We start from the raw sequence: 26,646 nt of genomic DNA, 5'->3' as shown, positions 1-26,646 counted from the left end.
CCTACTAACGAGAGCCAAAGCCGCTGCTCTCAGCAGCAGAGAATACCTTCGGTGCTGGCGGTGAGGCACGTGCCCTTTCCCGGCTACCTCCGCGCCTGCGGGCGACGGCTGCTCGCAGAGGCCAAACTTAGCGGAAGAGCAGCGCGCGCAACATCGGCCTTCCTCTGTGGGAGAATGTGATGGCCGGGGATCCTCAGCGGACCTCGAAGCAGATGCAGAATGCAGCGAGAGGGCGGCGACGGCAGACTCTTTTTCCGCGGTCTCCAGAACCGCTCCCGCGAAAAGATGAAGCTGCGAAAGAGAAAGTCGACTTTGTACCTCATCCCCCAGGAGAGTCCGGGACGACGCGGAGGTGAGTGCCGGGGTGGGAGAAGCGTGGCGGAAGCCGCGGAATCTGAGCGAGGGCTCCATCTGCTAGACAGGGTTGCCAAGAATCGCAGTGCGCTTGAGACAGGGTTCTCGATCCCTGCCGCTTCCACGACTCTATATTTTGCATTATTTGATGCCGTCCTCCCCGCGACCTGGTGAAAAAAGTAGGCATGATGTGGCCATCCCCACTTTAGAGAGGGGCACCCAAGCCCGGAGTTACCCAAGGTTTCGAAGCGACGGAGGGGCTGGCTCCTGGAGTGGGACCAGGTCTCACTCCTGCCGCATTTCTTTCTCCCACTGTCCCCCTCTGCCTTCTCTTTGTTCCTGATGTGATGTTGACAGGAGAAAAGTCACCCCAGCAGGTGGGATTTTGATCTATTAGGGGGTATTTAAGTAAAAATGGACTCCTCGTTCATTCAATAAATATTTATTGCGCGCCATTTATGTGCCAAGCGCAGGCTAAGCGCTATACAAGTGCCTACTTCCCCCTCTGGAAATCTGAGAACAGGAAAGAGGAGAATCGTTTTGCTAAATGAAGAGAGGATTGTGATGGGGGAAAAGGAGAGGCAGCTGGGCCCAGTTCCCTCGCTTCCTTCCCCTAAGCCACCTGCCTTGTTCGAAGTTGGATCCCATCAGGGTAAAGAATGGTAACGACGGTAAATTACCGTACTTGTCACAGACGTACAGGTGAACTTTTAGGTTTTCAAGATCACTTGTTCAAGGGTCACTTCTGAGTATTGTTTCTTCTGCCTAAGTCCTCAAAGTGGGGAAAGGAAAGAACAACAAGGTTTTCTGACAGGAGAGAGAGTTCACTTGGGAGGTTTAAGTGTTTCTGGAAGATGAAAGTGTAGATGGGGCATGTATGTGATATTGAATGTACCAGTTGAGAAACGTTTAACATGTATTCCTGGAGAAAAAGGAAGGAGAATGGCAGGAACCCAGAATGATAGCAAAGACTCACAGTGGATCAGGGGCAGGTTGCAAACTGAAACACTCAGGAGGCCAGACAGGCAAGGCTAAATAAGTCAGTGCGCCCTATATCTCACCACCAGCCAGTTGTTGCCACTTAAGCTCTGTGTTGCCAGATCTTAGTTTTGAAATGCTGCAATACAGATTTTAATATAAAATCTGATTTTTAAATGTTGGCAACTAAATTCAAATTAAAAAAAATACTCTTGTATTCAGCCTACAAGCTGCACAGCTTTGGAGTCAGCAGACGGACTTGATTTTGAATCCTTTTTAGTCATTTACAACCTTTTTGACTTTGGGCAAGGCAATTTAACTTCTGTGCCTCAGTTTCCTCATATGTCAAATGGGCTAATAATACCTACCCCTTAGCACTGTTTTGAGGATTAAATGAGATAAGGCATGTAAAGGAATGAACTTAGTGCCTGGCATATCTTGAGCATCAGTCAGGGCTATGTAAAAACAGAGAGAGGACCCTTTTGTATGCTACTGTTTGGCACGTATACAAAGAGTTGCTTCCTAAGTTAGTAAATTGTTAGCTGGTTTCTTTCATTAGATACACATATAGGATAACCTAATTAGCCTAAGGCCTTAGTTAACCCAATCTCTTTTTCAATATTTGTCTTAATATTCTTTTTATACACTAAGTTGCAAGCAAAATTGGTTAAATGAAACGAGTGGTCATCACAGTGAGAGGCTCTGGCCCTTGTGTAACTTTCTGCCTTAGGTCTGCTCTGAGATAGTATGGAGGGGCCAGAGTTCACTACTGTGCCTTAACAGAGGCAGAGCAAGGGGCCAACCAGAGCAGCAGATTTTAGTTCTGCAAGTGAAACTTGTCCAACTTTTGTGCCACAACTACCTGTTTTGTTTTTCAGATCTTCTTGGTGAAAGCATTTATCTGGTCTTGTTTACCATCGCATTCCGAATATGCAACTGCTTTTTAGTCCAGACAAGTTTTGTTCCAGATGAATACTGGCAGTCTCTTGAAGTTGCACATCACATGGTTTTCAAATATCCTTTGTAGTTTCTTTCTTAGACTAGGAATGTCCGTTCACCTTAGGCATTCTGTCAGTTACTATTACATATTTTCAATTTTCCATATTTTCTCCAAATAATTTTAACTTATCAGAGTAGTTTATTATTTCATGCTAATATTTCTTCTGTATCTTTCTTTGATTAATGTACTTGATGTAACCTTTAGCATATACAACTACAGTGCTCAGTACTGTGGAGGATATAGATGAAGTAAAAAACACATTCCTGCCTTGAAGAAGTTAAGAGTTTAGTTGGCCAATTGCATTTTTAATTCAAATATCTGTTGTAAAATGCTGTGTTTTTAAGCTTCTTTGTCAAAAAATAGTTTTATACATGAAATGAAAATAGGTTTTCTTTCAAAGCTATTTAACATTAGTCCTTAATATTACTAATTATGGCTATTTGACCTGGGAATGGACAGAAAGATTGAGGGGTTACACTTACCCCTTAATCTTTGCAAGCATTTACAAGATTCTGCATCTTTTGGGGAAAGATAATGTTCAATTGCTGGTAAGTTTAAATAAAAGTAATCAAAATGTTGTTAAAAGTAGATTTATTCCATCCTTTCTTAAAGGCTAACATATATTAACTAAATGATATTATTGATATCATGAAGTTTGGTTTTAAAAGGCTACTGTTGCTAAACTCTGACCATATCTGGGAAGCCCATGATTCCAAAGGCAGACTCTGGTGTGTAACCCTTCAGTATGTGCTGAAACACAGAGTGAGCATGACAGTGTTCTGCTGTGAGCAATCCTGTGAAGAATGCAGATTTTCAGAATGACTACATTATATATTAATTATTTGGACTTTAGAAGTAAAGTTCCTTCATAAAAGAATCACTTGAGAGCAGTGTTATATCTTGTTTTTTTAACTTGTGAACAGAAGACTATGTTAGCTGAGCTTATTAAAATTAAATCCATATGTATATATATATATATATATACCCACTCAGGATTTAGTATTGAAATCAAAACTTAGAAAAAATTAATTTGGCAAAAAATTTAATGATATGAACAATCACTGTGCTATGTAGTAATTGGGCATCAATAATAAGTAAGTAATAAATAAGTAATAATTAGGTTGTAATTCCTAGACCATGAATTTCTGGGGTCGATTGCCAGGAGAGGGTACAAAGGAAGAACACAATGGTGCAAAAGTTGCTCTCCCTTCACTCCTACGATCCTTTAAGCTATCATCACATTGGACTTAGAAGCTGGGGCCTTCCTCATTTTCTGTTAGGGAAGTGGCCCTGGAGTGGCTCAGAATTCCAGAAGCAGTCTAAATCCTGGGGAGTTTTTTTGAAGTCTGGAAAGAAGTTCTGGAGTGACTTTTTTAGGTAGGATTGTACTCTCCCCTGTGCAATGATATTTGATTCCCCATTATTGAGAAACTGATGCCTCACTTGGGAAGATCATGAGGAAGGAGAATTTAGAGCAGTAGCAGAATTTCTCCCATTGACACAGGTAGAAGTTAGGAGCTGTGTACACTTTTCTCCTTTCAGGGCCACTTACTAGCTTCTGAATTATGCAGGATATCCATAATAAAACAGTATGTATCTCATAGGATTGTTAGGAGGACTGAATAACCTGATATATATATAAAGTACTTAGTAGGATACCTAGCACACAGTACTGTAAATGTTTTGTTTAAAAATACCTTTTTTAGTCAAGACTTGAAAACAACCTAAGTGCCCATCAATGGATGAATGGATAAAGAAGATGTTATGTATATAATACACACACACACACACACACACATTGGACTACTACTCAGCCATTAAAAAGATGAAATCTTGCCATCTGCAACAACATTGATGGACCTTGAGGGTATTATGTTAAGCAAAATAAGTCAGATGGAGAAAGTCAAATATCATATGATTTCACTTATAAGTGGAAGATAAAAACAACAGCAAACAAACACATAGAGACAGAGATTAGAGATTGGTGGTGACCAGAGGGGAAGGGGGGAGGGAGAAGGACCAAGAGGTAATAGGGCACATGTGTATGGTGACAGATGGTTAATTAGTCTTTGGGTGATGAACATGATGTGGTCGACACAGAAACCAAAATATAATAATGTACACCTGAAATTTATATACTGTTATAAAGCAAGGTTACCTCAATAAAAAAATCAATATACATAAATCAATTGTATTACTATATACCAGCAACCAATAGTTAATGTAATTGTAGAAACGTAACATTTAAAATAGCATAAAACTATAAATTACCTAGGAATAAAGGAAATAGATTTTTGCACTTTTAAGGAAAAATAAATAAAAATACCTACTGTTATGCTAATGAAAATAACTAAATGGGCTTCTAAAATAGAGCCTTAACATAATGAAATGATTTCTTGGCTATTTAAATTAAAATCAGCAGTGTTGTTATATATATATTACAGAGAGAGAATGAGAATAGTAAAACTACCTTGGGTATCTCCATGAAAAATTAATGTAATTTTTTTAGAAAAACAAGTATTTTTGCAGAAGAATAGAATAATACATTATATCTATTTTTGTCCTAAGAATGGCTTTCAATTGATAGTTGGATCAGCTTGTTGATTTCTTATGATAATTCAGTGTGAACCAATAGATGTTTGTTAAAACCTTTTTTTTTTTTAATGAAGATTTGGATTCCTAGACTTGCCCAAGCACTTCTGTCTGCTGTAGCAGACGTAAGGCTTTACTCACTAATGAAGCAACTAGAAAGTCATCAAGTGGCAAGATGGGTGGTAAGTCCTAAACACTTTAGAAACTATATGCCAGTTACTTCATTTCAGTGGGCTTAAGGACGTGGAACAATACTGATTCCCAGTACAGTTTCAGAACATAAGTCATACAGCTTTATAGTGGTGCTTCAATAATTAAAAACAGCAAAATGCAAGTGGTGCATGCAATATCTCTCCTGATTGAGCCCTGGGCAGTAGAAGCCACTGATGCCCTCAAACCCTGTGAGAGGCTGAATCCTAGGAGACAGCCTTTTTGGAAGCCCCTTCATTCCTCAAAAACTGTCAGAAACTTTGCCTTGCTTTCCATAGAATCCAGTAGGAATAGTTATAAATCATTGCCTACCTCACAGATCACCTCAGCTATTTACAACCCTTGTTCACTATTACTCCAGCTACCTGGGACTCAGCCTGAGAAATATCTTCACTGAAGCACGCTTTCACCTCTGGGTAGAATGTTTGAAAGAGCTGGACTCTGTAAGGGAGAGAACGTGGTGTAGAAGACTGTCTTTTGTCATTTGGCTTATTTCACAGTGAGGAGACAGATTCCTGACCTTCCATTCAAATCTTGAATGGATTTTCCCATTTAAGCCAAATCCTGAAGAGTAATTGGATTTTGTAGTACTGTTGTTACTTCACTTGGGCTCTTTCCTAAATTAAATAAGCTTATATGAGCCAGCCTGGAAATATTACTACCTTTTTTATATTGTTTCTATTGGAAAATATGTTCCAAATTCAAGTAACCAATTTACCAACACATTTCTGGAAAATAATATTTATTAATAAATATTAACAATATATTAATTATCAATGAGACATATTTCTACAGGTAGTGTGTTGATTTGTGTTTAAAAGACAAATTGGGGGCCCAGCCTGGTGGCGTAGCAGTTAAGTTCACGTGCTCCACTTCGGCGGCCCAGGCTTCGCTGGTTCGGATCCTGGGTGCAGACCTATGTACCGCTTGGCAAGCCATGCTGTGGCAGGCATCCCACATATAAAGTAAAGGAAGATGGGCACAGATGTTAGCTCAGGGCCAGTCTTCCTCAGCAAAAAGAGGAGCATTGGTGACAGATGTTAGCTCAGACCTAAATCTTCCTCAAAAAATAAAAAAGACAAATTGGTTTATCAATTGAGTCCTTGCTAATTGATTCAAGGATAAAGTCGTTCTCCTTATTTTGTGCTTGTATACACTGCTGCTTACTCAAACTGAAATGGCAAAGGTGTTATGCCTTTGAAATCCTTCCTCCAAAGTAGCAGCACTAGGTTTTTCTAGTTTAGGAAAAACCTTTAACTCCACCAAAATTGGAACATTTTTTAAAGACTATATTTGAAGAGATAGGAAGCAACCTTGCATCAACTAACAAGTTTCTTTTAAGACCCTTGTTTTGTAGACTTGATGATGCTGCTTTTGCATATTCTTCCAAAAACTGGTTTACAGTCATGCATCACTTAACAACAGGGATACATTCTGAGAAATGCATTAGGCGATTCTGTCGTTGTGTGAACATCATAGAGTGTATTTATACAAACCTTGATGTCATGGCCTACTACACACCTAGGCTATATGGTACTAATCTTATGGGACCATCATCCTATATGCGGTCCGTCGTTGACCGAAACATCGCTATGCAGCACAAGACTGTATTAATAAATTTCCAGATTAAAACTTGATGTCTCCTGATAGTCACATTTTTTTCTTTCCTGTGTTGTCTTAATTTTTATCAAGAAATAGGGCAACATTCCAAACCAAGGTCAATAAAAAAGTCAAAATACTTGTCGGTAATATAAGACAATTTGAGGAATACTGATTGGGAGAATCTAGTTATGAATTTCAGTCCTCTATAAACTCTACCATCAAAGAATCTGTGTTGTATGTTTTTTATTAGTAGGAAGTGAGATTTAAATCAAATGCAATGCCATAAAAATGTACCTGAAAGTATAAACTTCTTAACTTTAACAAATATAGATCTGATGTTGTAGACCTGTGTTTGATATAACTTCTTAAAAACAACGTTTGGGCATGCCTACTTTTAACATCACTTATCTTTGATATGAGTTTTGCAGTATTTAGACTTGCTTGCAGTTTTCCGTAGAAGAAGATAATACTAATCTTTTCCATTTCCCACTTCCGTATGTGTTTGCTCATGATTGTTTTTAGTTTTTTTGCCAGTTATGCTCTTGGTTCACATGGTATTGCTGTACCAGAACTCTTACAAACACCATGGAAACTGTTCTCACTATAATTGCTCTTTTCTACTATCCTTTGGAAGGTTCAAAGTCTATGAACAGGTAAGATATATTATTGTTAATAATTATGTACAAAACTCTAAAGCATTCTTTTGAAAACTCTTAAATAGCAACATTTTAATGTCCAGTGGAACCCCTAATGTACATGAAGGTTATTAGAACCACAGATTTTCAGTTGATATATTTGTTGTATCAGGAAACAGATATACTCAAACTGAGTAATTAAGGAGAGTTTAATTAAAGGACCATTTACAAAGGTTTAGACAATATTTAGCGAAGACAATAAGGGATACCATAGTACCCCAGGGCTAATCACAGCAAGTTTTTATTACCCCTTGGCCACAAGGAGCAAGGAGAGGAAAGTGTTACTAGAATCCATACAGAACTGTAACTTTAAGAGGGCCCCAACAGGAGACAGGCACAGCTAGCCTTTAGCTATGGCAAAGGGGCAGGGGAGAATAAAATACCCTGATTGCACACTCCTGTTTTCCAGTTAGCCAAAGCCATTCAGAAGCCAGAAAGCAAGACAGCCCATTGATATAGTCCATACAGGTCAGCCTCCCTATACATAGAGCAGGTGAAGAGTAGAGGAGATGATCAGGAAGGACAAATAGAAAATATATGGGGGCCAGCCCCAGTGGCCTAGTGGTTAAGTTCTGTGTGCTCTGCTTTGGCGGCCCAGGTTCAGTTCCCTGGGTGCGGACCTATACCGCTCTGTTAGTGGCCAGGCTGTGTTGGAGGCCTACATACTAAAAAATAGAGGAAGACCGGCACAGATGTTAGCTCAGGGTGAATCATCCTCAGCAAAAAAAGAATAGAAGAAAATAAAAATATATATATATATGGACCTTATTTGGGCTTATATAAACTGGAGAAGCAAATACAAAGCAAAGGGAACAACATGAACAACAGTGCAGAGCTGTAAAAGGGCTTCATTGTATTCTGGGAAGGCTGTCCAGAGACCTAGTGTGTGTAGGATGCATGGGAGAAGAGAATAATAAGGAATGAGGCTGGAATGGGACTTTCCCCTTCTCCAGAATTTGGACTTTATTCCATAGGTAGTTGGGAACCATTGGAGGCTTTTGAGAAGCATGACATAATTAAATCTGATTTAGAAAGAATTCTCTTAGGGGCTGATCCAGTGGCTTAGTGGTTAGATTTGTGCATGCTGCTTCAGCAACCTAGGTTTCGCAGGTTCGGATCCCAGGTGCAGACCTACACTACTCATCAAGCTATGCTGTGGCAGCATCCCATGTACAAAATAGAGGAAGATTGGCACAGAGGTTAGCTCAGCAACAATCTTTCTCAAGCAAAAAGAGGAAAATTGGCAACAGATGTTAGCTCAGGGCCAATCTTCCTCGCTAAGAAAAAAAAAAAAAAAAAACTCAACTCTTTTTTTTTGGTTAGGAAGATTGTTGCTGAGCTAACATCTGTGCCAATCTTCCTTTATTTTGTATGTGGGATACTGCTACAGCATCTTGATGAGCGGTGCATAGGTTCCACACCCAGGATTCAAACTGGCTAACCCCAGGCCACAAGAGCAGAACACATGAACTTAACCACTGTGCCACTGAGCCAGCCCCAAAACTCAACATTAAAAAAAAAAAGAAAAAGAAAAAGGAGGAATTCTCTTGTACCAGCAGTATTTAGGATATACTGAAAGGGAGAAAGCCAGAAAATTTGGGAGTCTAGTGAAGAAGCTAGCATCCATTGTTCCTAAATGAAACAATTGTTGGGAGGATCAAATCAAGATCATTTCTGCATTAGACTCTTGACTGCAAGAAAGGCATTCACTTAAGTTACCTATTGATGAGGACTTTATTAAGAGGCTAAAGGTGAAATAAGGAAAATAGGCATCTTAGCCTTGTGGCCAGGCCTGGAAGAAACTGTAGAACATCTCAGCCACACAAATGAACTGGAAGGTTACGCAGAATCCCAGACAGTTTCAAGGCATGAGCTGCTATGTTGTTCTTTATAGTCCAGTCTGTGAATCCCTGTCATAGTTGTCCATCATTTTGAGGCTTAGCTACTCTCTGTTCACTTCTAGTCTTGCTACCAATTGTGCAACTTTCTCTGTATCTCATACTCAATTGGAGAGAATCTGATTAGGTCTGTTAAATGTCGTTATCCCTATTTGGACATAGGTTTAACGCTGGCCAGCCTTAGATTGGCTGCCTGGGCTCAGATGCACTCCCCTTATTCAGTCAGGACGGGAGGGTCATGTGGGACAAAGGACTACTGTATAAGTATTCTTTCCTGGATAAGCATGACAAATATTCCTGGCCTGACAATAAATGACATTTTGCAAACTCCTTTAAAAATGCAAATGTTATAAATGAAATATTTCTTTAAGGATAGTATGAGCACATCTAAGCAATGATTTCTGTAAAATGCAAATAAGAAAACAGCTCTAATAAGAATTAAATGAGAATCTGTGGAAAGTGTGTAGCACAGGGCCTATTACAAAGTAAGTGCTCAGTAAGTATTGATGATGACAATGATGTTGTTGTTAAGTTACGGAATATTTCTGGGCAATACGAAAAAAAAGACAACACTATGAGAAGATTCCAGACAAGTGACAGGACTTGATGTAAAATGATGGCAGTGGGCATGGAAAGGAAACAAAGTAGATGTGTGGGATGAGATTTGCTATTTAAGGTGACGCCAAAATTTTAAGACTGAGAAACTGAGTGATACTATTAACTTAAATACTAGACACTGAACAGGTTTGAGGAAAAGAGACACTTTGATTCTGAGTGCCAGAGATCTGTGGAGAAATACTCAGAAAGGAGTAAGAAATCCAAGGCTGAAAAGTTGGAGTGAGGTTAGGACTAGAAATATACATTTGGGCGTCCTCTAGGTATGTACTATACAGAAGTTGCAGTTAGGCTGTCTGCAAGTCAGACCAAGCGAGAAATATGTTTTATTTCACCTGCACAGTGTTTTTTAAAAAGTAAACTACTTGGCAAAGTTTTTAAATTGGGAGATCTTAGATAAAATCTGGATTTCTGGTTTCTCTTGAAAAAATGGAAGGCTAGCAACATTTTGGACCAGGATTCCTTCATGACAATATCAGAGCCCCCTCATTTTTATTACTTATTTGCTCTCTGTAAGCATTTGAATTTGAAATCCCTGCTCTTACATCTTCACCATTAGAAATCTCTTTATAGTTACTTCTTAGTTAATAGGTATATAATGGTACCATAAAGTTTTATTTTGCTTGCTTTCAGTTTTTAGCAGGGTTAAGTATATTTCCATGTGACAATTTACTGTCTATAGTCCTCGTGAGTGAATTATCAGATAAGCTCCTTCAGCCATTTATTGAGAGAAGTCCTAATAGTAAAAATCTACATTTCTATCCATAATCATATAGGTTTGTGTAGTAGACTTTTTATCAGTTATACATATACATCTTTCAGTTGGATAAAATTAGTAGCTTACTTTCAAAACAAAATTATATATACCCAGAAGTCCATTGTTGCCTAAATAATCATAATGTTTCTTGAAACACACTTGGTTTTTGTTCTTAGAGAATGGTTTTGTGTGACTTTCTTTTATCTCCTTAGGTGAGACTTGATCATTTTTTCATCAGGAAAGCAACTGGCAGAGTTGTAATGTTAAAAGTATACCTTTCAGCAAACAAGACCAACATGAAGACATAGAACAACTATTTGAAAATACTAGAATTAGGATATTAAGAGCTGGAGAAGACCTTAGATATTACCACTTTTTATGGATGAAAAAAATTAAGAGCTAGAAGGGATAAGTAACTTGCCCAAGTTCACATAGCTATTTATACCAAAAGGAAAATGCTCTCACTTTTTCAAAAAATGTTATATCACAGTGTAAATAGTAGATAACTTCTGAACTCGTTTCCTATTTGTCTTGACAACACATTTTCTTGCCTGTAGTGTCAAGTACTCATCCCTGGTGGCACTTGCCTTCATAATTCGTCCCACAGCTGTCATTCCGTGGATACCTCTGCTCCTCAGACATTTCTTGCAAGAACACAGAAAGCTTGATCTTATTCTTTATCAGTTTTTACCTGTAGGGTAAGTATGGCTACAATCCATCTATTAATTTTAATAACCTATAGATATTAGATTATGAATGAGATTTTACATCTTTTAGTCAATTATATCTTCTAATGTCAATAAGAATTGTCAGACCAAGGAAACAGAATATTTCCAAATTTATATTTTATATTTTTATATTTATGATTTTGATTAACTGTATTTTAATTCGCTTAAATGAGGATCTTTGCAATTTTTCCTAGAACATTCCTATGCTTTATTTCCTACATATTTCTCAAGTACATTTTAGAGATACTTGATTCTTTTATATTTGTATAGGGCTTTATAATTTATAATATGTATTCATGTATTTCCTCATGGTTTTCATAATTCTTGGATCTAGGCAATGCAGGTGTTTTTATTTTGTAATAAACAGAGGGCTTGGTGAAATTAAAAATGAGTTAGCCAGGGGCTGGCCCGGTGGCGTAAAGGTTGAGTTTGCACACTCCACTTCAGCATTCCAGGGTTCATGGGTTTGGATCCCTGGCACGGACCTACACACCACTCATCAAGCCATGCTGTGGTGGTGTCCCACATACAAAATAGAGGAAGAGGTTACCAGAGGGGAAGCAAGGAGAGAGGAGAGCAAAAGGGGTGATTAGGCACATGTGTGTCATGATGGGTTGTAATTAGTCTTTGGGTGGTGAACATGATGCAATCTTACAACAGTGGTCTTACTAGTATTCACTCTGTACAAGTATTTTTTGGAAGCCGTTACAAAGGACGAAATCATCTGGTGGCTAATTTGCCACTGTTGTCATTTCTCAGATTTATTAAGATTGTTTTGAATGTATTACATTAATTCAGCAAATATTTATTTAATCTTAGTATGTGCCAGGTGCTATTCCAGATGCTGGAGATACAGCAGTTTAACAAAACAAAGTCCCTGCCTTCATGAAGTTTACATTCTAGTTGGAGAAGACAGACAGCTAAAAACATATGACTAATATATATTTGTCAAGAGACAGTAAGTGCTATAGGGAAAAATAATGAGAGCCTTCAGATGAAACTGTAGCCCCAGCCGACATCTTGACAATGAGACACCTTGAGCCAGAGACACCCAGCTAAGCTGTGCCTGGATTCTTGACCCACAGAAACTCTGAAGTAGTAAATGTTTGTAGTCTTAAGTTGCCAAGTTTGGGGGTAATTTTTTATGCAGCAATAGATAATATAGCGTTTATTACTTTTAAAAAGGTTGCTTAAATACAGCTATCAATGAAAGACTTTCAAAATGTGTAAATTCCTATTCAATTGGTGAAACTGTAAAGCATTTTTAAAGCGGCTTTTGATGCAAGGCACTTGCAAAGCTGTATGCCAATATTGGATTTCTAGCAAGTTCAGAATGTTAATTACCCTTCTATTTTGTTTTTCAGATTTTTAACTTTGAGTTTGTCTCTGATAATTGATCGTATTTTTTTTGGTCAAGTAAGTAAAAATATATTAAGCTAACAGCTATTTTTAATCTAACCATTTATTACACTGAAAACTCAACCTGACTTTTTAAATCCATGAATATTTGGGAACACAGGCATATCATTTTTTAAAAATGATATGGGATACATTAAAAAAAACTACGAGCATATGCCTTTGGTTCAATTTGCTGTGCTTTCTGTATAAAAGAATTGTGTATTCCTCATTGAAGTTCAAAAGAGTCCGTTTAAAAGCACTTTTTCTCAGGTTTGTAACAATAAAGGTTAAAGTTTTAAATGATTTTAGTTGACCTCAAGTTAATCATTCAGAATTCAAATTAACCAGAATACCCTATTCTTCAACCATTTGGTTTGATATTTTAATCTCATGACTGTTGGTAATGGCCTTTGGTTTTTAAGGTCCCTATTTTTAAGGCACTTATGGGCTCTGGAATCAGATTGCCACAGTCTGAAGTTTAGTGTCCTCAGTAATAGCTGTGTGACCTTGGATAAGTTCTGTACCTTTCTTGCCAGTTTCCGTATCTGGAAATAATTGTAGTGCTTGTCTCTTAAGGTTGGAGGATTAAATGAGATAATGCGTGTAAAAGGCTTACAACAGTGCCTGGTACAAGTGAGCACTTAATGTTAGCTGCTGCTGTTGCTGCTGTTATTATTACCTGCTGTGTGCTATAATGCAAATTGTAATGTTTCAAGGCTTTATCTTAAACGGTAATGTGTGATATCATAAAGTACTAGAGTAAAATTTTTAATATGGGTACCACACACTCATAAATATTATTTCTAAGGATTCTCTTTATCTCTAATTGTATGTAAAACTTACATTGTCAAAATATGTACATTTATTCATATTTTCTTGAATCTCAAAAACCTAGTGTTTTACAAATTAACAAAGAACACATTAATACTTAGAACATAAAAAAATAATAAAGAATGATTTCATATGGTCATTAATCAAAATTAATGTAAACTATTGTCTGGTTTTTAGACTTCATTTCTGATTTAATGTCACGATTCTGCCAGATTCCCTAATGCCAAACATTCATGCTTGGCACTAACACATTTCTCTTTCTCTTTCCTTCAACTATGTCAGTGGACTCTGGTTCAATATAATTTTTTGAAATTTAACGTGCTGCAGAATTTGGGAACATTTTATGGTTCTCATCCATGGCATTGGTACTTCACTCAAGGATTTCCAGTTGTCTTGGGTCCTCACTTACCCTTCTTTATTCATGGCTGCTTTCTAGCCCCAAAGAGGTACCGGATACTTTTGATGACTGTGCTGTGGACGCTGTTAGTTTATAGGTAAGATTTTATTTGTTCACGTGGTTAATTTTTAAAATTTTACCAAGAAATTGAATTAACTAAATTCTTTAAAAAGTACACTTTATCTTTTGGAGATGCATTAACTCTTTTTTTTTTTTTTTTTTTTTAAAGATTTTATTTTTTCCTTTTTCTCCCCAAATCCCCCCAGTACATAGTTGTATATTCTTCGTTGTGGGTCCTTCTAGTTGTGGCATGTGGGACGCTGCCCCAGCGTGGTTTCATGAGCAGTGCCATGTCCGCGCCCAGGACTCGAACCAACGAAACACTGGGCCGCCTGCAGCGGAGAGCGCGAACTTAACCACTCGGCCACGGGGCCAGCCCCAAGATGCATTAACTCTTATGATTTGTTAGTGAGGTTTATTTAGCAGACAGAAAAGGTCATAATTGTGCTGGTGCTCAGATAGAATGAATACTTCTGATACATATAGTTTGCTTAACAAGGAACACATTCAACTTTTTTAAAGTTGAACAAATTTTATTTACTTTTAAAAAACAGAAACTACCAAAATTTTAAATATTGAAGGACTAGAGAAGAAATATTTTTAAATGAAAATATGTACCTTTATCCTAAATTTGAGTAATATGACTCACTTGGATTGGTAATAGAAATCTCTTTTTTAGAATGTAATTGTACTTTAGAATTTCACATTGACGTTAAATGTTAGGATTACTTTTAATACATCATCACCACCTTATAACTAAAAAATAATGAAACTGATTCCTGAAGCATGAAATTCAGTCTTCGTACTTAGAAAAACAGATCATGTTAATATTTCATTTTATACACAGTAATTTCCCAAACTGCCATGTAATGTGAGAAAATAATATTTCCTTTTAATATTTTTTTTTATTATAGCATGTTGAGCCACAAAGAATTCAGGTTTATCTACCCAGTTTTACCATTTTGTATGGTGTTCTGTGGTAAGTATTTTTGTTTAAAATAGAAGAAGTTTATTTATATAGATATAGTTAAAAGACAAATGCTCATTAAACTCTTTATTTTCAACTAGGCTAAATGAGAATTGCTTCTTAATTTCAAATTATATTACTGCAGTATTCCCTTTTTGCAGCTTAAAAATGTCCTTTTTCCTGTGTCCTTTAAAGTGAGATAAACACATGAGGATCTAATATCCAGAGCACCTTTTGGTTGTGGTATTTCTGGCTGTTAGATATATGTTACTCAAAAGTAATGGAATATGTCTATTTTAGAACAGCTGTTTTAAGTTTATGGTTAAACTATGAAGTTCTTCATTCCACAAATGAAAAACGTATTTATAGCTGTTGAAACTAATTTTTAATGCTTTAACAGATCTGCCCCTTTAAGACTCACTTTAATACATATGAAATTTTTTAAGTGATTCACACCTCTGATTTTTTTTTTTTTGGCCTTTTCTCCATTTTTCCATCTTTGCAATAATTTTTTTACATGTGACTTCTAAAGTCTTATTACTCAGCTCTGGAAAATATGACTTTTTATATTGGTTGGTTTGGAAATATTATGAATTGAAACTTTATTAACTTCAAGTTCAATTAAGGATAAACAACTGCTGGCTTCCTTCAAATATTAATCACTAAAAACATCACTAGACTGGGGAAGGAAGAAATGAGTAATCAACTGGGCCTGGAGGCTGGGAAAAACTAGGGAGTTAACGATATCAAACTTTTTACTTAAAAAAAGAAAACTCCAAACAACCCATTGAGTTAAGCAGCCTTCTTTGACCAAGTATCTATCACCTCTTACAGATTTCAGATGCAGGTACTCTCTTCAGTTTAAATACATACACATCTATATATTTGCTATATCTGAAGTACTGAGACCAAAGTTACTTCATATATAAATGCAGGCACATATAAAAATAGAGGTATCTAACAGCTATTTGGCAAGTCTTAAGAATAGTGGGCCCATTTACCAGAGCAAATCTGTTCATGTATCACTATTCAGATTTAAAAACAATTTTTTTTTTTACAACCACTTGAGTTGGAGTTAGAGTTATAATTAAATCAAGTTTGGTTTTTGCCCAGGTGAGCATTGCCACACTACTGGAGGACAAATATTTGTGTGTATTTGTGTGTGGGGGGGGGCGGGGGTTTGGTTTGGTTAAGTTAGGAACTTGGTTTGGTTCCATTTTTCTAATCTGGGTTTTTCCAGCATTCTACTTTTGTGCCCTATGTCTTTAACAAAGTGTTCCAGAGAAAGAATGAGTTATCTGAATCCTCATTCTTGGTCCAAAAGATTGAATCTTGAAGTGGCACGATCCTGGTAACCCCTTGTTCCCAGTCCCCAAGATTGAGACAGGATGCTGTTGAGGGTTGAAGAGATCCTCTTCTAATGGACAGGGATCAGCCTTTCTGCCATCCAGTGTCCACTCAGAAGGACCCATAAAGCACTGAGACCTAGTGAAACCCCTGATCTTCTCACAGGCTGTGCTGTTTTCCTCCAGGCACATATACCTAAGGTTCTTGAGTGAGCCAAGAGATTCTGATTCCTAGGAGACTTGTACTTCCACTATGAGTCAGAACTCTTTAATGCCAACAGGTTCCAACAGTAGGACCAAGTAGTGAGCTCACCTAGGCAGAATGTTCAGGAATGATGTAAGAAAACAGTTTTCTTTGGTGTTCTTGATCTTTTAAATGGCCTAGTTTGAGTCTAACTACTTGAAATCTTGAGTTATATTGTACCTCAAATCTGTTTTATTCTATTTTTGTGTGACCTATTTTAACATGATTTTCTATAAACATGACATCTCTATCAGCAATTGCTGTGTAACAAGCCACCATAAAACTTAGTGGCTTAAAACCCCATTTATTATTATTTACAAGACTAGCTCAGCTGGACAGTTCTTCTGGTCTCCACTGAGCTCACTTATGCAAGTATGACCAGCTGCATATGGGGTAGACAACTCAGCTGACATAGGCTGGACTCTCACATGTTTGGGGTTCAACTGGCTGTAGACCAACGTACCTCAGCTCTTCTGTGTGCTCTCATTCTCCAGCAGGCTAGCTGGGGCTTGTTCACTTTGTGTAGGCAGAGTTCGAAAAGAGGGAACACAAGTGTACCAGGCCCTCTGGGGCTCAAGAATGGAATTGGCACAGTTACTTCTACCACATTCTTTTGGTCAAAGCAAGTCACAAAGCCAGGCCAGATTCAAGAGATGAGAAATAAACTTCAGGCTCGTGCAGGAATTGGACACAAGAGGAGGAATAATTGCAGCCATTTTTTCAATCTACAGTAACTTATCTTGCCTAACTTGAATTTCTCTCAGTCCTATCCAAAATAGGACTTAACTCTAGAAAATATACCTTCTATAATTGGCTCCGATCCGTGGTGAACTATATAACCTTTTGCCTCAGTTTATCTGTAAAAGAAAGGTGCCATTGGTCTACTAGCACTGAAATTCTTAGATTGAACCTCTGTTGTTTGTGCTGATGTTTCCAGCACCTGCTGCTAATTCTGGGTTGGGTGTCTGCTTAATCTGTTTTTATCACAGTGGCTAATGCAGACTTGCCTCTGATTCAGCCGCTTTGGTTTTCCATATGCTAATATTTTGTATCAAAACTGCACGTGCACGTTGTTTCAAAAGTCATTCTATATGGAGTTTGTTTTAAAAAGCAATGGTTCCCCTGCCTTGCCTCCAATTTCCCCTCCCCAGAGGCAAGCACGTATACTCTTTTACGTGGTTCTTTTGACATTTCTCTCTATATAAAAATAAAATGACAATAATGCCCTTAAAGATCTGTTTTTGGCATTAGCCATTGATTTCTGACTATGGAAAATGAAAACACAGCTTTATTTCCTTAGCAAAGTAGCAATGTAAAATTCTTCCTGTTACCTCCCTGTCTGCCCAGTGCGTTCTCAATAGTTCAACGTCTCATTTCCCCAGGCCCATTCTCCTGTACCTCCCATTCCAGAATTAAACTACCCTTTGTTTTTCTCATATAAATACTGAATTTAAGTTGACCTAACTTACAGCTTTCCCAAGGAGCATTTAAAAATGAAAAGGTTAACTCAGAAATATCTCTAGTTGGTAGAACTTGGTAGAGATTTTTTTTTGTGGATTCTTAGATTGGGTTTTCTAATAATTCTTGCTAAAATGAGGATGCATCCTTGCTACACCTCAGTGTTTGATGGGATCAGTCATGTACAGCCCCCAACCCTCCCACCCTGTCCATTACAATGAACCTTACCTTGGCAAGAAGGAACTCATCAGCCATTGCTGAAGAATGCAGATTACAACACTAAACATACAAAATTTAAAACGCGATTGGGTGTATCAAGATAGATAACATATGAAAATTAGGAGATATGGCTGAGTAAAGAAGGAACCAACTCATGATGGGCTTTTTTTTTTTTTTTTTTTTTTGGTGAGGAAGATTGGCCCTGAGCTAACATCCGTTGCCACTCTTGCTGTTTTTGCTTGAGGAAGTATGTGGGATGCCCCCAGAGCATGGTTTGATAAGTGGTGTGTAGGTCCACACCTGGGATCTGAACCACCAAAGTGGAGCACATGAACTTAACCACTACACCACCGGGCCAGCCCAATGAAGGGCCTTCTTATGTACTCAAGTTTTTAGATTTTATCTTGGAGAGTAGTCAACAGGGACATAATGAGTTTAACATACTTTGTTTTAACAGTAGTCTGATGAGAGTGATTTGATAAGAACCCAGTGTATTTTTTATTATGAAAATAAATACGCATGGACAAAAAAGCCCCAACATACAATAGTGTCATCATCTAATCATCAAGCCTCATTTCCCAAAATAATTATCACTTTCTTGTAAATTCTTGCAGACATTTTCCATATATCCTCTTTAAAGTATCTTTCATAGGCCCAGATAACAGGAGCAAATTAAATATTCTGGGATATTATCTAGCATTGAGTTAGCAAGAACTACTATGTGAAATGAAGGGGCCTGTATTCTGAGAGGTAGTCGCTGGGGTTCATACTAAGTCCTTGTTCTTGTGGAAATTACCTGAGAGGCTGCAAGATTTTGGTAAGTGGTTTATAGGACAGATAGAAAACGTGTGTTCCCTGAATCTCCCGTAATTGGGAGGGGCATCTCACATTTCAAGTTAGGTAATGCTTACATTACACGGGGTAACTATCCCTTTCTGAAGTTGGCTCACTTCAGGGTGACTCCTTTCAGTGAGAACTGCATCTCCATGTTATTTCTATGTACAATTAACTAGACTTACTGGATCTTGTTAATCACCTCTTAAATATTAAAGAAACCATACTGCTTCCCTGGAATACAACCCTGGATTCTAGGCTTCTCCTGTGACTCAGTCTAGCCCTGCAGCTGTAATGTATTTTCACTTCTCCCTTTAGCAACTCCAGTTTCTGAAATCCCATCGGGGAACTTTTCGATGTCAGATGGTTTGAAAACCCTCATTGTCTTCAAGACTGTTGTTCTCTTCCTGGCATTTTCTTTACATTATTTTTCCAAATAATTTGGAGATTCAGTTCTCAGTGGAAGAATCTATCCTAAAATGAGCTAGCTTCATAAGGTGAAAATAACCACGAAGTAATGTAAGCATTATCTAACTTAAAAGACCCACCTCAACATTGAAGCAGCTGGGAATACAAACGCGTTTTCTTCCAGCAGTCTATTCAGAATGCCATTTTTACAACATTCACCATGTATTCCAGTTTTCTGTCACTCAGTTTCTAAGAAAACTTTCAGTGAACATTTAGTAACAAATTTTGTGAATGAAGAGCCACTTTACAGATGCCCACATCATACTTACTTGAATATCCGATAGCAGGTCATCCTCTCAGGCCTTGGCCGGGTAAGCTTTAACGTAGCTGTTTGTAATTTGAGCCCACTAGGTAGTTTGTTTTTGCCTGTCTGCTTGAGGAAGCACTTCACTTCTAAGTTGTGTTTGCTGGTCTGTCACATCTGTGACTGGAATTATTACAGATGGCAGAACTTCCAGAATCCCATTTCAGTCCTAATAAAGCTAATTTTAGTTCTCGTACTCTTTAGCAGTATCTTCATTTTACAATTTCAAACATCTTATAAACTAGATTTGTTTTAAATGTAGGCTTAGTTTTCTTGATCTACCTACATTTTTTATCACACCACTTTTCAGAATGTTCTTTGGTTAATCAGAGCAATTTCAAGTAATACTAGGTGAGATGGACCTGTGATATTCCAACTACTCAATGGAATGAACCATAGCTAATGTTATCTAAAATATTCATAGAGGAACAAAATGGAGTGTCTAAGATTTCTTGCCCAAATTTGATTCCAGCTATCAAGTGTCAGGTATCAGATGCCTTCAAATAGATGAAATTATTTTCAGTCCATTTTATAATCTTCAAAGCAACTAATACAGATTAAAGAAAAGCTGTAAGGGTGCCATCACTAATAAACATTTAAGTATACAAGGAAAGGTATCTTCAGTTTTTCCAAAACTGAATGTTAATAGTTTTTAAATTGGTAACAAGGTAAGTTGAGAAAATGAGTGTCTTTGGTTGGTATCAAGTACTAGATGTGATTCAAGTGAGTTAGAGGTCTTGATTTATTCCTGTTTTATCTTAGAAACAATCCTTCCTAGGCCAACTTTATGTTAGTGTAATTAAATGGGAACAGTTCAAGATGAATTTTATTCATGTTCAATTTTTAGTGATTGAGCCGAGCTAAGACAGCTGATAGCAATCAATCAGTTGGGTGATGATTATAGGAAACAGTGCCTTGGCCACAGTGGCAATGAGTGCTGAAATTTCAGGCAGGCAGCAGATTGGATCCTGGATACCCAAATTTCAAAGGAACTATTACCTAATTCTGTGGAGACAATTCATATGAAGTATGTACAAAATGTCAAGGAAGTTTACTAATAAACATTCTTTTCCAGTGGAAAGGCCTATTCTTTTATCCTCATATGCTCATTATCAGTGGCTGTTGCTGAGGAGTAGGACTCTGGGAGGGGAAGAGGCACTTTTACTTTTCATTTACCCTTCTGTTTGTTCTACTTGGTTTTTTGCCACACACAAGAATTACTTTTATAAATTAAAAAAGAAAACATTTTCAGCATCTCCAAATTGACCAACACTGTAGTGAAAGAGAAAAAAAAAAAAAAAAAAAAACATAGCTCCTCTTCTTCCAGAAAAAGTGATCCATGCCATCACTAATACTAACCACTGAAAATCTCCCAGGAGCCTAGTGGATTATTTTTCTAAGAGCACTCTTCTGTACTTCCTCCAGAATTACTGAGACTTGTATGTATACAATCCATTGCTAGAGATGAAAGAGTAGAGATAGGTAAATGGGATAAATAAAAGTCCTATTTATTTAGCAACTACTGTGTACCAGGACAGGCACTGGACATACATTTTTTCTAATCCCATTTGCAGATGGGGAAACTAATGTTCGGCAAAGTACAGCAACTTGTGCTAGAGCTAGAATTCAAATCTGTGTCTGTTGGACTCCCTAGCCATAATCTTTCCACTATACCTCAATTCCTTTTTCTGTAAAAATGTCAAGACTTGGGTGATAATAGACAATGATAGAGAGTGGTCAGAGAAATTGCAAAGATGACCTATTGTTTGTTTCTTGTTTGTCCATAACAGCAATACAGCTTATGCTACTTCCATGAACAATTATAAATGTATTTGCAGTTAACATTTGCTTAGCTATAAGAAAACAAGATTGCCAGTATTATGATTCAGTGTGTCTATCTTCATATAGGGTACTCACTAAACCACCTGAAAACATGGAAGAAACCAGCTCTGAGTTTCCTGTTTTTATCAAATATGCTCCTCGCCCTTTATACTGGTTTAGTTCATCAGCGAGGTACTCTTGATGTCATGACTCATATTCAAGAACTCTGCTACAACAATTCTAGTAAATCTTCAGCATCACTATTTGTAATGATGCCTTGCCACTCCACTCCTTATTATAGGTAATAAAACTTGTTCCACTATATGCTATTAAGAAAAAGAAACTGACTACCTTAAAATTCCCTTCAGATTCCTGGATTTAAATTAATTGGTCAAATGATTATAAGAAATCTGAAAGTCCTATTAATCTTTATTTATTCACTGGAATTTTAAAAACCATTTTAACTATGTCAATGAAAATCATACCACTTTTAAATAAATTTTAATATTTTCAAAAATTTAAACAACTTACATTTAAATGATCTGATTTAAATGTAGTATAAAATGTTTTATAGGTTATTTGATGGTATTCTCAGTAAAGAAATTCAGGAGGCCGGCCCCGTGGTGTAGTGGCTAAATTCATGCGCTCCACTTTGGTGGCCCGCAGTTCGCAGGTTCGGATCCCAGGCGCAGACCTAGCACCGCTCGTCAAGCCACACTGGCAGCATCCCACATAAAACAGAGGAAGATTGGCACAGATGTTAGCTCAGTGACAATCTTCCTCAAGCAAAAAGAGCAAGACTGGCAACGGATGTTAGCTGAGGGCCAATCTTCCTCACAAAAAACAAAAGAAAGAAAGAAATTCATTTATCACTGATCTTACTACAAATCTTGGTGGTACATCTTATAGTTATACAATTTTTAATTAATCTCAAAACCCTGGATTCTAGTCTAGATTTTCTACTGGATTATTTCCCTGATCTTAAACCGGTCTTTTTAATCTCTTTGGATCAGTTGTCTTGCCTGTAAAAATTAGAGAATTCAATTAGATGGTATCTAATTAGATGTTCCTGGGAAATGTAACACTAAAACTGCCTCAACTATGCAGGGCATTTAAAAAGACATCCATTTGGCCCTCTGCATGTATTTCAGAAAGCTAAGTTACCAGTTGCCCTGTAAGAGTACAAGGGAAGAGCAAACAGCTTTCCTTTAGAAAATTCTACACCTATTTAACTTAATCTGGCTTTAAACAATCTGAAGTTAATCTTCCATGTGCACATTCAGTCAACTTAATATCAACGTTGATATTATTTTAAGGTAACAACACTTTTGGAATACTCTACTTAACTAAATCATTAATACACAGTTTGGAAAATTGGGATTGCCTAGCAAAAGCCACAGGTTAGATGTAACCCCAAGTATCTCTTCAAGTTGAAGCCTCTACTATATAAAAAAGACTAGAGCTGAGAGAAGGACATTCACTGTCCTTCCACGCTCACAACACTGGAAAGTACAAGAATTCTAGAGGTACCAAGATGCTTTCCATAGTTTACCAAGTTCTCATCTTACATTTTTTCAGAGTGCAGAATGGAGCAAAAAAGTCTGACACCTACTTTGGAATATAAGGCTGGCAGCTTTTTCTCAGCTGTTTCTGCTTTCCCCTTGAAGCAAGACCTTCATCTCCAAAATTATAAAAGTCATGAATTATTAGGTCTTGTGTAAATTTACTTTGTATGCATTTCAGAGATACGATAAACCTCTATAGCGTATTTTTTATTTTTCCTGAGGCAAAGTTAAACATGGCTTTTTGCATGGCCCAAGTAACTAGTTTAAGTTGTCATAATTCATCAGTCCATCCATCTTTTTTTACATACACTCTAGTCTTTCAATGTCACAATAAAACCACTACTTATTTAGGTGTTAGTGAACATATACGGCTACTACTAAATCGTACTTATATAAATATGTAAGAATAAAAAAAAAGAAGAAAAACTTATTTAAGGATGTGATCCATCCCCTTTCAGAGCAGAAAGGGAAGAGAGCAGGAATCCTTTCTAGTTCATGACTAGTTTTCCATCTTGACAAATAAGTCTTATTAACAAGGAAGCTACCTGGTCCAAGAGGCCTCTTACCTTCCTGGAACAGCATACTAATGTTAGAGAATACTGAGTCCCCCAAGCTGCTGACCCACCATCCCATCTTGAAATGGGCTTTTGTGCCTTAGTTTGGACTTGGAGGTTATGCTGCTGCACAAGTACATGATGTGAGAAGCATATTCTCCATCTTTGAGAAAAGTGCATTAAAGGCTTGCTTCCTCACCTTAACTGAAACACAGTTTAAATTCAGATTTCACATTTTGTTAAGTGAACATCTTAAGAGTAACTTGAAAACTTTCACAATTTTTTTACTTCGTGCAATTAAAATGGTAACTTTCTTTTCATAGTCACGTCCACTACCCACTTCCAATGAGATTTCTCCAGTGTCCCCCAGACCTGACTGGAAAAAGTCAATATCTTGATGAAGCAGATATATTTTATCTGAATCCATTAAACTGGTTGTATAAAGAGTTTCACAATGATTCAACATTGCCTACTCACTTGATCATCTTCAGCGTTTTGGAGGAGGTAAGGAAACGCGAAAAAAGGGAAAACTCAGTATTTTTATTTCACTTCAAGTTTAGCAAACACTCAGGTAAATAGACCACAAAAAATTTTATGGTCTCTTTCAACTCCCATATTTTGTAAGTGGTCTTTTCCCTAGTCAAAATCAGCCCCAGTTCTATAACTATCAAGGTATATATATTATTTACCAAGAGTCAGTTCTTTTAAAAATTAAGAAAAAGTTGTAGAGACGCAAATCAGAATAGGACATTCTAAAATTCTTGAAACAGTACTCAGCAAAACATAGCTTTTATTTACTTAAACATTTATTTACTTCTAGGACATAAGTGCTTTCCTAATTTCAAGCAACTATGAGAGAACTGCTGTTTTCTTCCACACTCACTTGCCAGAGGGTCGGACTGGAAGTCACGTATATGTCTATGAACGGAAGTTAAAAGGGAAACTCAGCAGAAGATGAAATTCTGAACTGTGTTTAGGTATTTTCCAGAGAAAGAGACACTGCTGGGTAGAAATGTTCAGATGATACTTAAATACACTAGTAAACACTTGGGTACGATTCATGGAACTATGAAGTGCTTTACCACATATCACTACTGAGGAAATGTATGAAAAGTATTACAAAGTATAAAATTGTGTATTAATACAATGCCAGATTTTAAATAAAGACCTTTAGTTTTCCTCATGGTGTAGTTTTATTGTTTCTTCCACAATATTCAGATGTGCAAGAAATTTCACAAGAGAACAAGTCAGCAAGCTCATAAGAAGGCAGCAAATTCTTCACAAGTCAACGGGCTCTTGAACCCACAAAAAGACAAGAAGCAAGTGTAAGGTTATAAAATGTTAGATGAAATTCCATCATAATGTACTTTTTTCAAGCTCTACTGCAAATTTAACACAATATCAGTGTTAATTACACTTTGTCATGTATGATTTGAGCTTGCTTTAAGCTCATACACTAAAAGGAAGTCTCATTTCATGCACAAAATCTGTTGCATGCCTGGCTTCCTTAATGAAACTACAGTTGAACATTTCCAGTGCCAAAAAAAAAAATTCAGCAAAGCTACAGGAAAATGCAGGTTAGTAAGCTTTTGCTTGATGCTTCTGAGTAATAATATAAAGCCATCAAACTGATACTTAGAAATGATAAAAAGACATTATTTTGATAATTTCATCTTAATTTCAACACCAAACATTGTAGAAAGCATCCATGTTTGTTACAGTTTTCTAATTTAACTTAATCATGATGGTCAATATTTAGGATCAAAAGGTAATTGCCCCAATTCTATTTCAAGATTTGCCATGTGTCTTCCATTATTGCGACCATATTTATGCCATTTACCTTCCCTTTTATAAGGTTGTGGCTGAGGGTGCTTCTGCTCTTGTTTTCGATGCCTGGAGTTTTCAATATTTACCATACGTTGCTTTTTATCTGGTCGACTGAAAGCAGTAAACACATTTTTCATCTATGTTAGAGTTAAATTTATTTAAGCAAGAAATAATTTTAATGTCTTTCTCCATTAATCTATTATCTGATTACTCTGAAAAAAGATGTTAAATTAATCTGAAGTATAATCCTAGCATAACCATACCAAAAAGATTCAGTGAGTATTACACTTTTATCCTATAGAAATAAAAAACAGACAAACATAACTGTACTGGAAAAAGGGGAAACACTCAACAGATAAAGAATAGAAATGTGACAATAAAATAATGAGATGTGTTTCCATTACTTTTCCTCCTTTCCTGTAAAAATTAGTCCCTCCCCATTGGCTTCATCCCTCAGCAGGAATATGTATACATCTCTTACCAACAAAACAGTCTCTTTCTTTCTCTCTTACTACTAAGGTTCATAACCAATGTCTGCATTTACTACTTTCCTAGATCTCTATAATCAGGCTTCTGTCACTCCTTCACTGAAACAGTCCATAACACCATCCATGGCCACACACTCCCCAGCTAAGAAATCCAGTCTTTAAAAAAAAAAAAAAAAAAATCATCTGACACACTTACATATATTCCTTTTACTTGAGATGATCTTTGGATTTTCATGATGCCACTCATGTCATTCTCAGCCTTCTTTCTCTACAACCCCTTAGATGCTGGTGTTCCCCAAGTCTGATGAATACCTCCAGCCTAGACTATCTACACATACACACACAGTCTGAGCTAGAAAGATAGTCATATAACTAACGGCCAATTAATTCCCTCCATTTGGATGTCAACAGGTACCTCCAAGTATAATTCTCATTT

At 37.1% G+C, this 26,646-nt stretch overlaps 2 protein-coding genes across 22 annotated transcripts in view; one reads left to right on the top strand and one right to left on the bottom strand.

Annotated features, from left to right (window-relative positions):
- Nucleotides 1–216: 216 nt before the first annotated feature.
- Nucleotides 217–25,074, top strand: PIGB (phosphatidylinositol glycan anchor biosynthesis class B). Of its 2 annotated transcripts, XM_005603035.4 has the most exons (12): nucleotides 217–352; nucleotides 2,211–2,346; nucleotides 2,763–2,880; nucleotides 5,002–5,106; nucleotides 7,259–7,389; nucleotides 11,259–11,399; nucleotides 12,794–12,845; nucleotides 13,941–14,152; nucleotides 15,030–15,094; nucleotides 21,864–22,077; nucleotides 24,219–24,399; nucleotides 24,716–25,074. In XM_005603035.4, the coding sequence occupies exons 1-12, from the start codon at nucleotides 220–222 to the stop codon at nucleotides 24,851–24,853; spliced, it is 1,626 nt and encodes a 541-aa protein (XP_005603092.2). In that variant the 5' UTR covers nucleotides 217–219; the 3' UTR covers nucleotides 24,854–25,074. The 2 variants fall into 2 exon arrangements, with proteins under 2 accessions (XP_005603092.2, XP_023472746.2); XM_023616978.2 differs by lacking the exon at nucleotides 5,002–5,106.
- CCPG1 (cell cycle progression 1) overlaps nucleotides 25,070–26,646 on the bottom strand; it is a 42,697-nt gene continuing 41,120 nt past the window's right edge. For 12 of the 20 annotated variants that reach the window (XM_070236283.1, XM_070236316.1, XM_070236252.1 and 9 more), the window contains one exon: nucleotides 25,070–25,833. In XM_070236283.1, coding sequence (XP_070092384.1) covers nucleotides 25,644–25,833 — 190 coding nt within the window. In that variant the 3' untranslated portion in view covers nucleotides 25,070–25,643. The remainder of the gene's footprint in view (nucleotides 25,834–26,646) is intronic. The other 8 variants (XM_070236295.1, XM_070236262.1, XM_070236279.1 and 5 more) reach the window with 1 other exon arrangement.

This window comes from Equus caballus, chromosome 1 (genome assembly GCF_041296265.1).
Source record: "Equus caballus isolate H_3958 breed thoroughbred chromosome 1, TB-T2T, whole genome shotgun sequence".
In the NCBI taxonomy this organism is placed as follows: Eukaryota; Metazoa; Chordata; class Mammalia; order Perissodactyla; family Equidae; genus Equus; species Equus caballus.
Note: the sequence above shows the minus strand (reverse complement) of the source record. Positions and strands in the feature narration are given on the sequence as shown.

Coding starts and splice junctions, on each gene's coding strand:
- PIGB (XM_005603035.4), top strand. CDS start 220: ATGCAGCGAGAGGGCGGCGACGGCAGACTCTTTTTCCGCGGTCTCCAG. Junction 2,347..2,762: donor GCACATCACATGGTTTTCAA/ATATCCTTTGTA, acceptor TAATATTACTAA/TTATGGCTATTTGACCTGGG. Junction 11,400..12,793: donor TATCAGTTTTTACCTGTAGG/GTAAGTATGGCT, acceptor TTTGTTTTTCAG/ATTTTTAACTTTGAGTTTGT.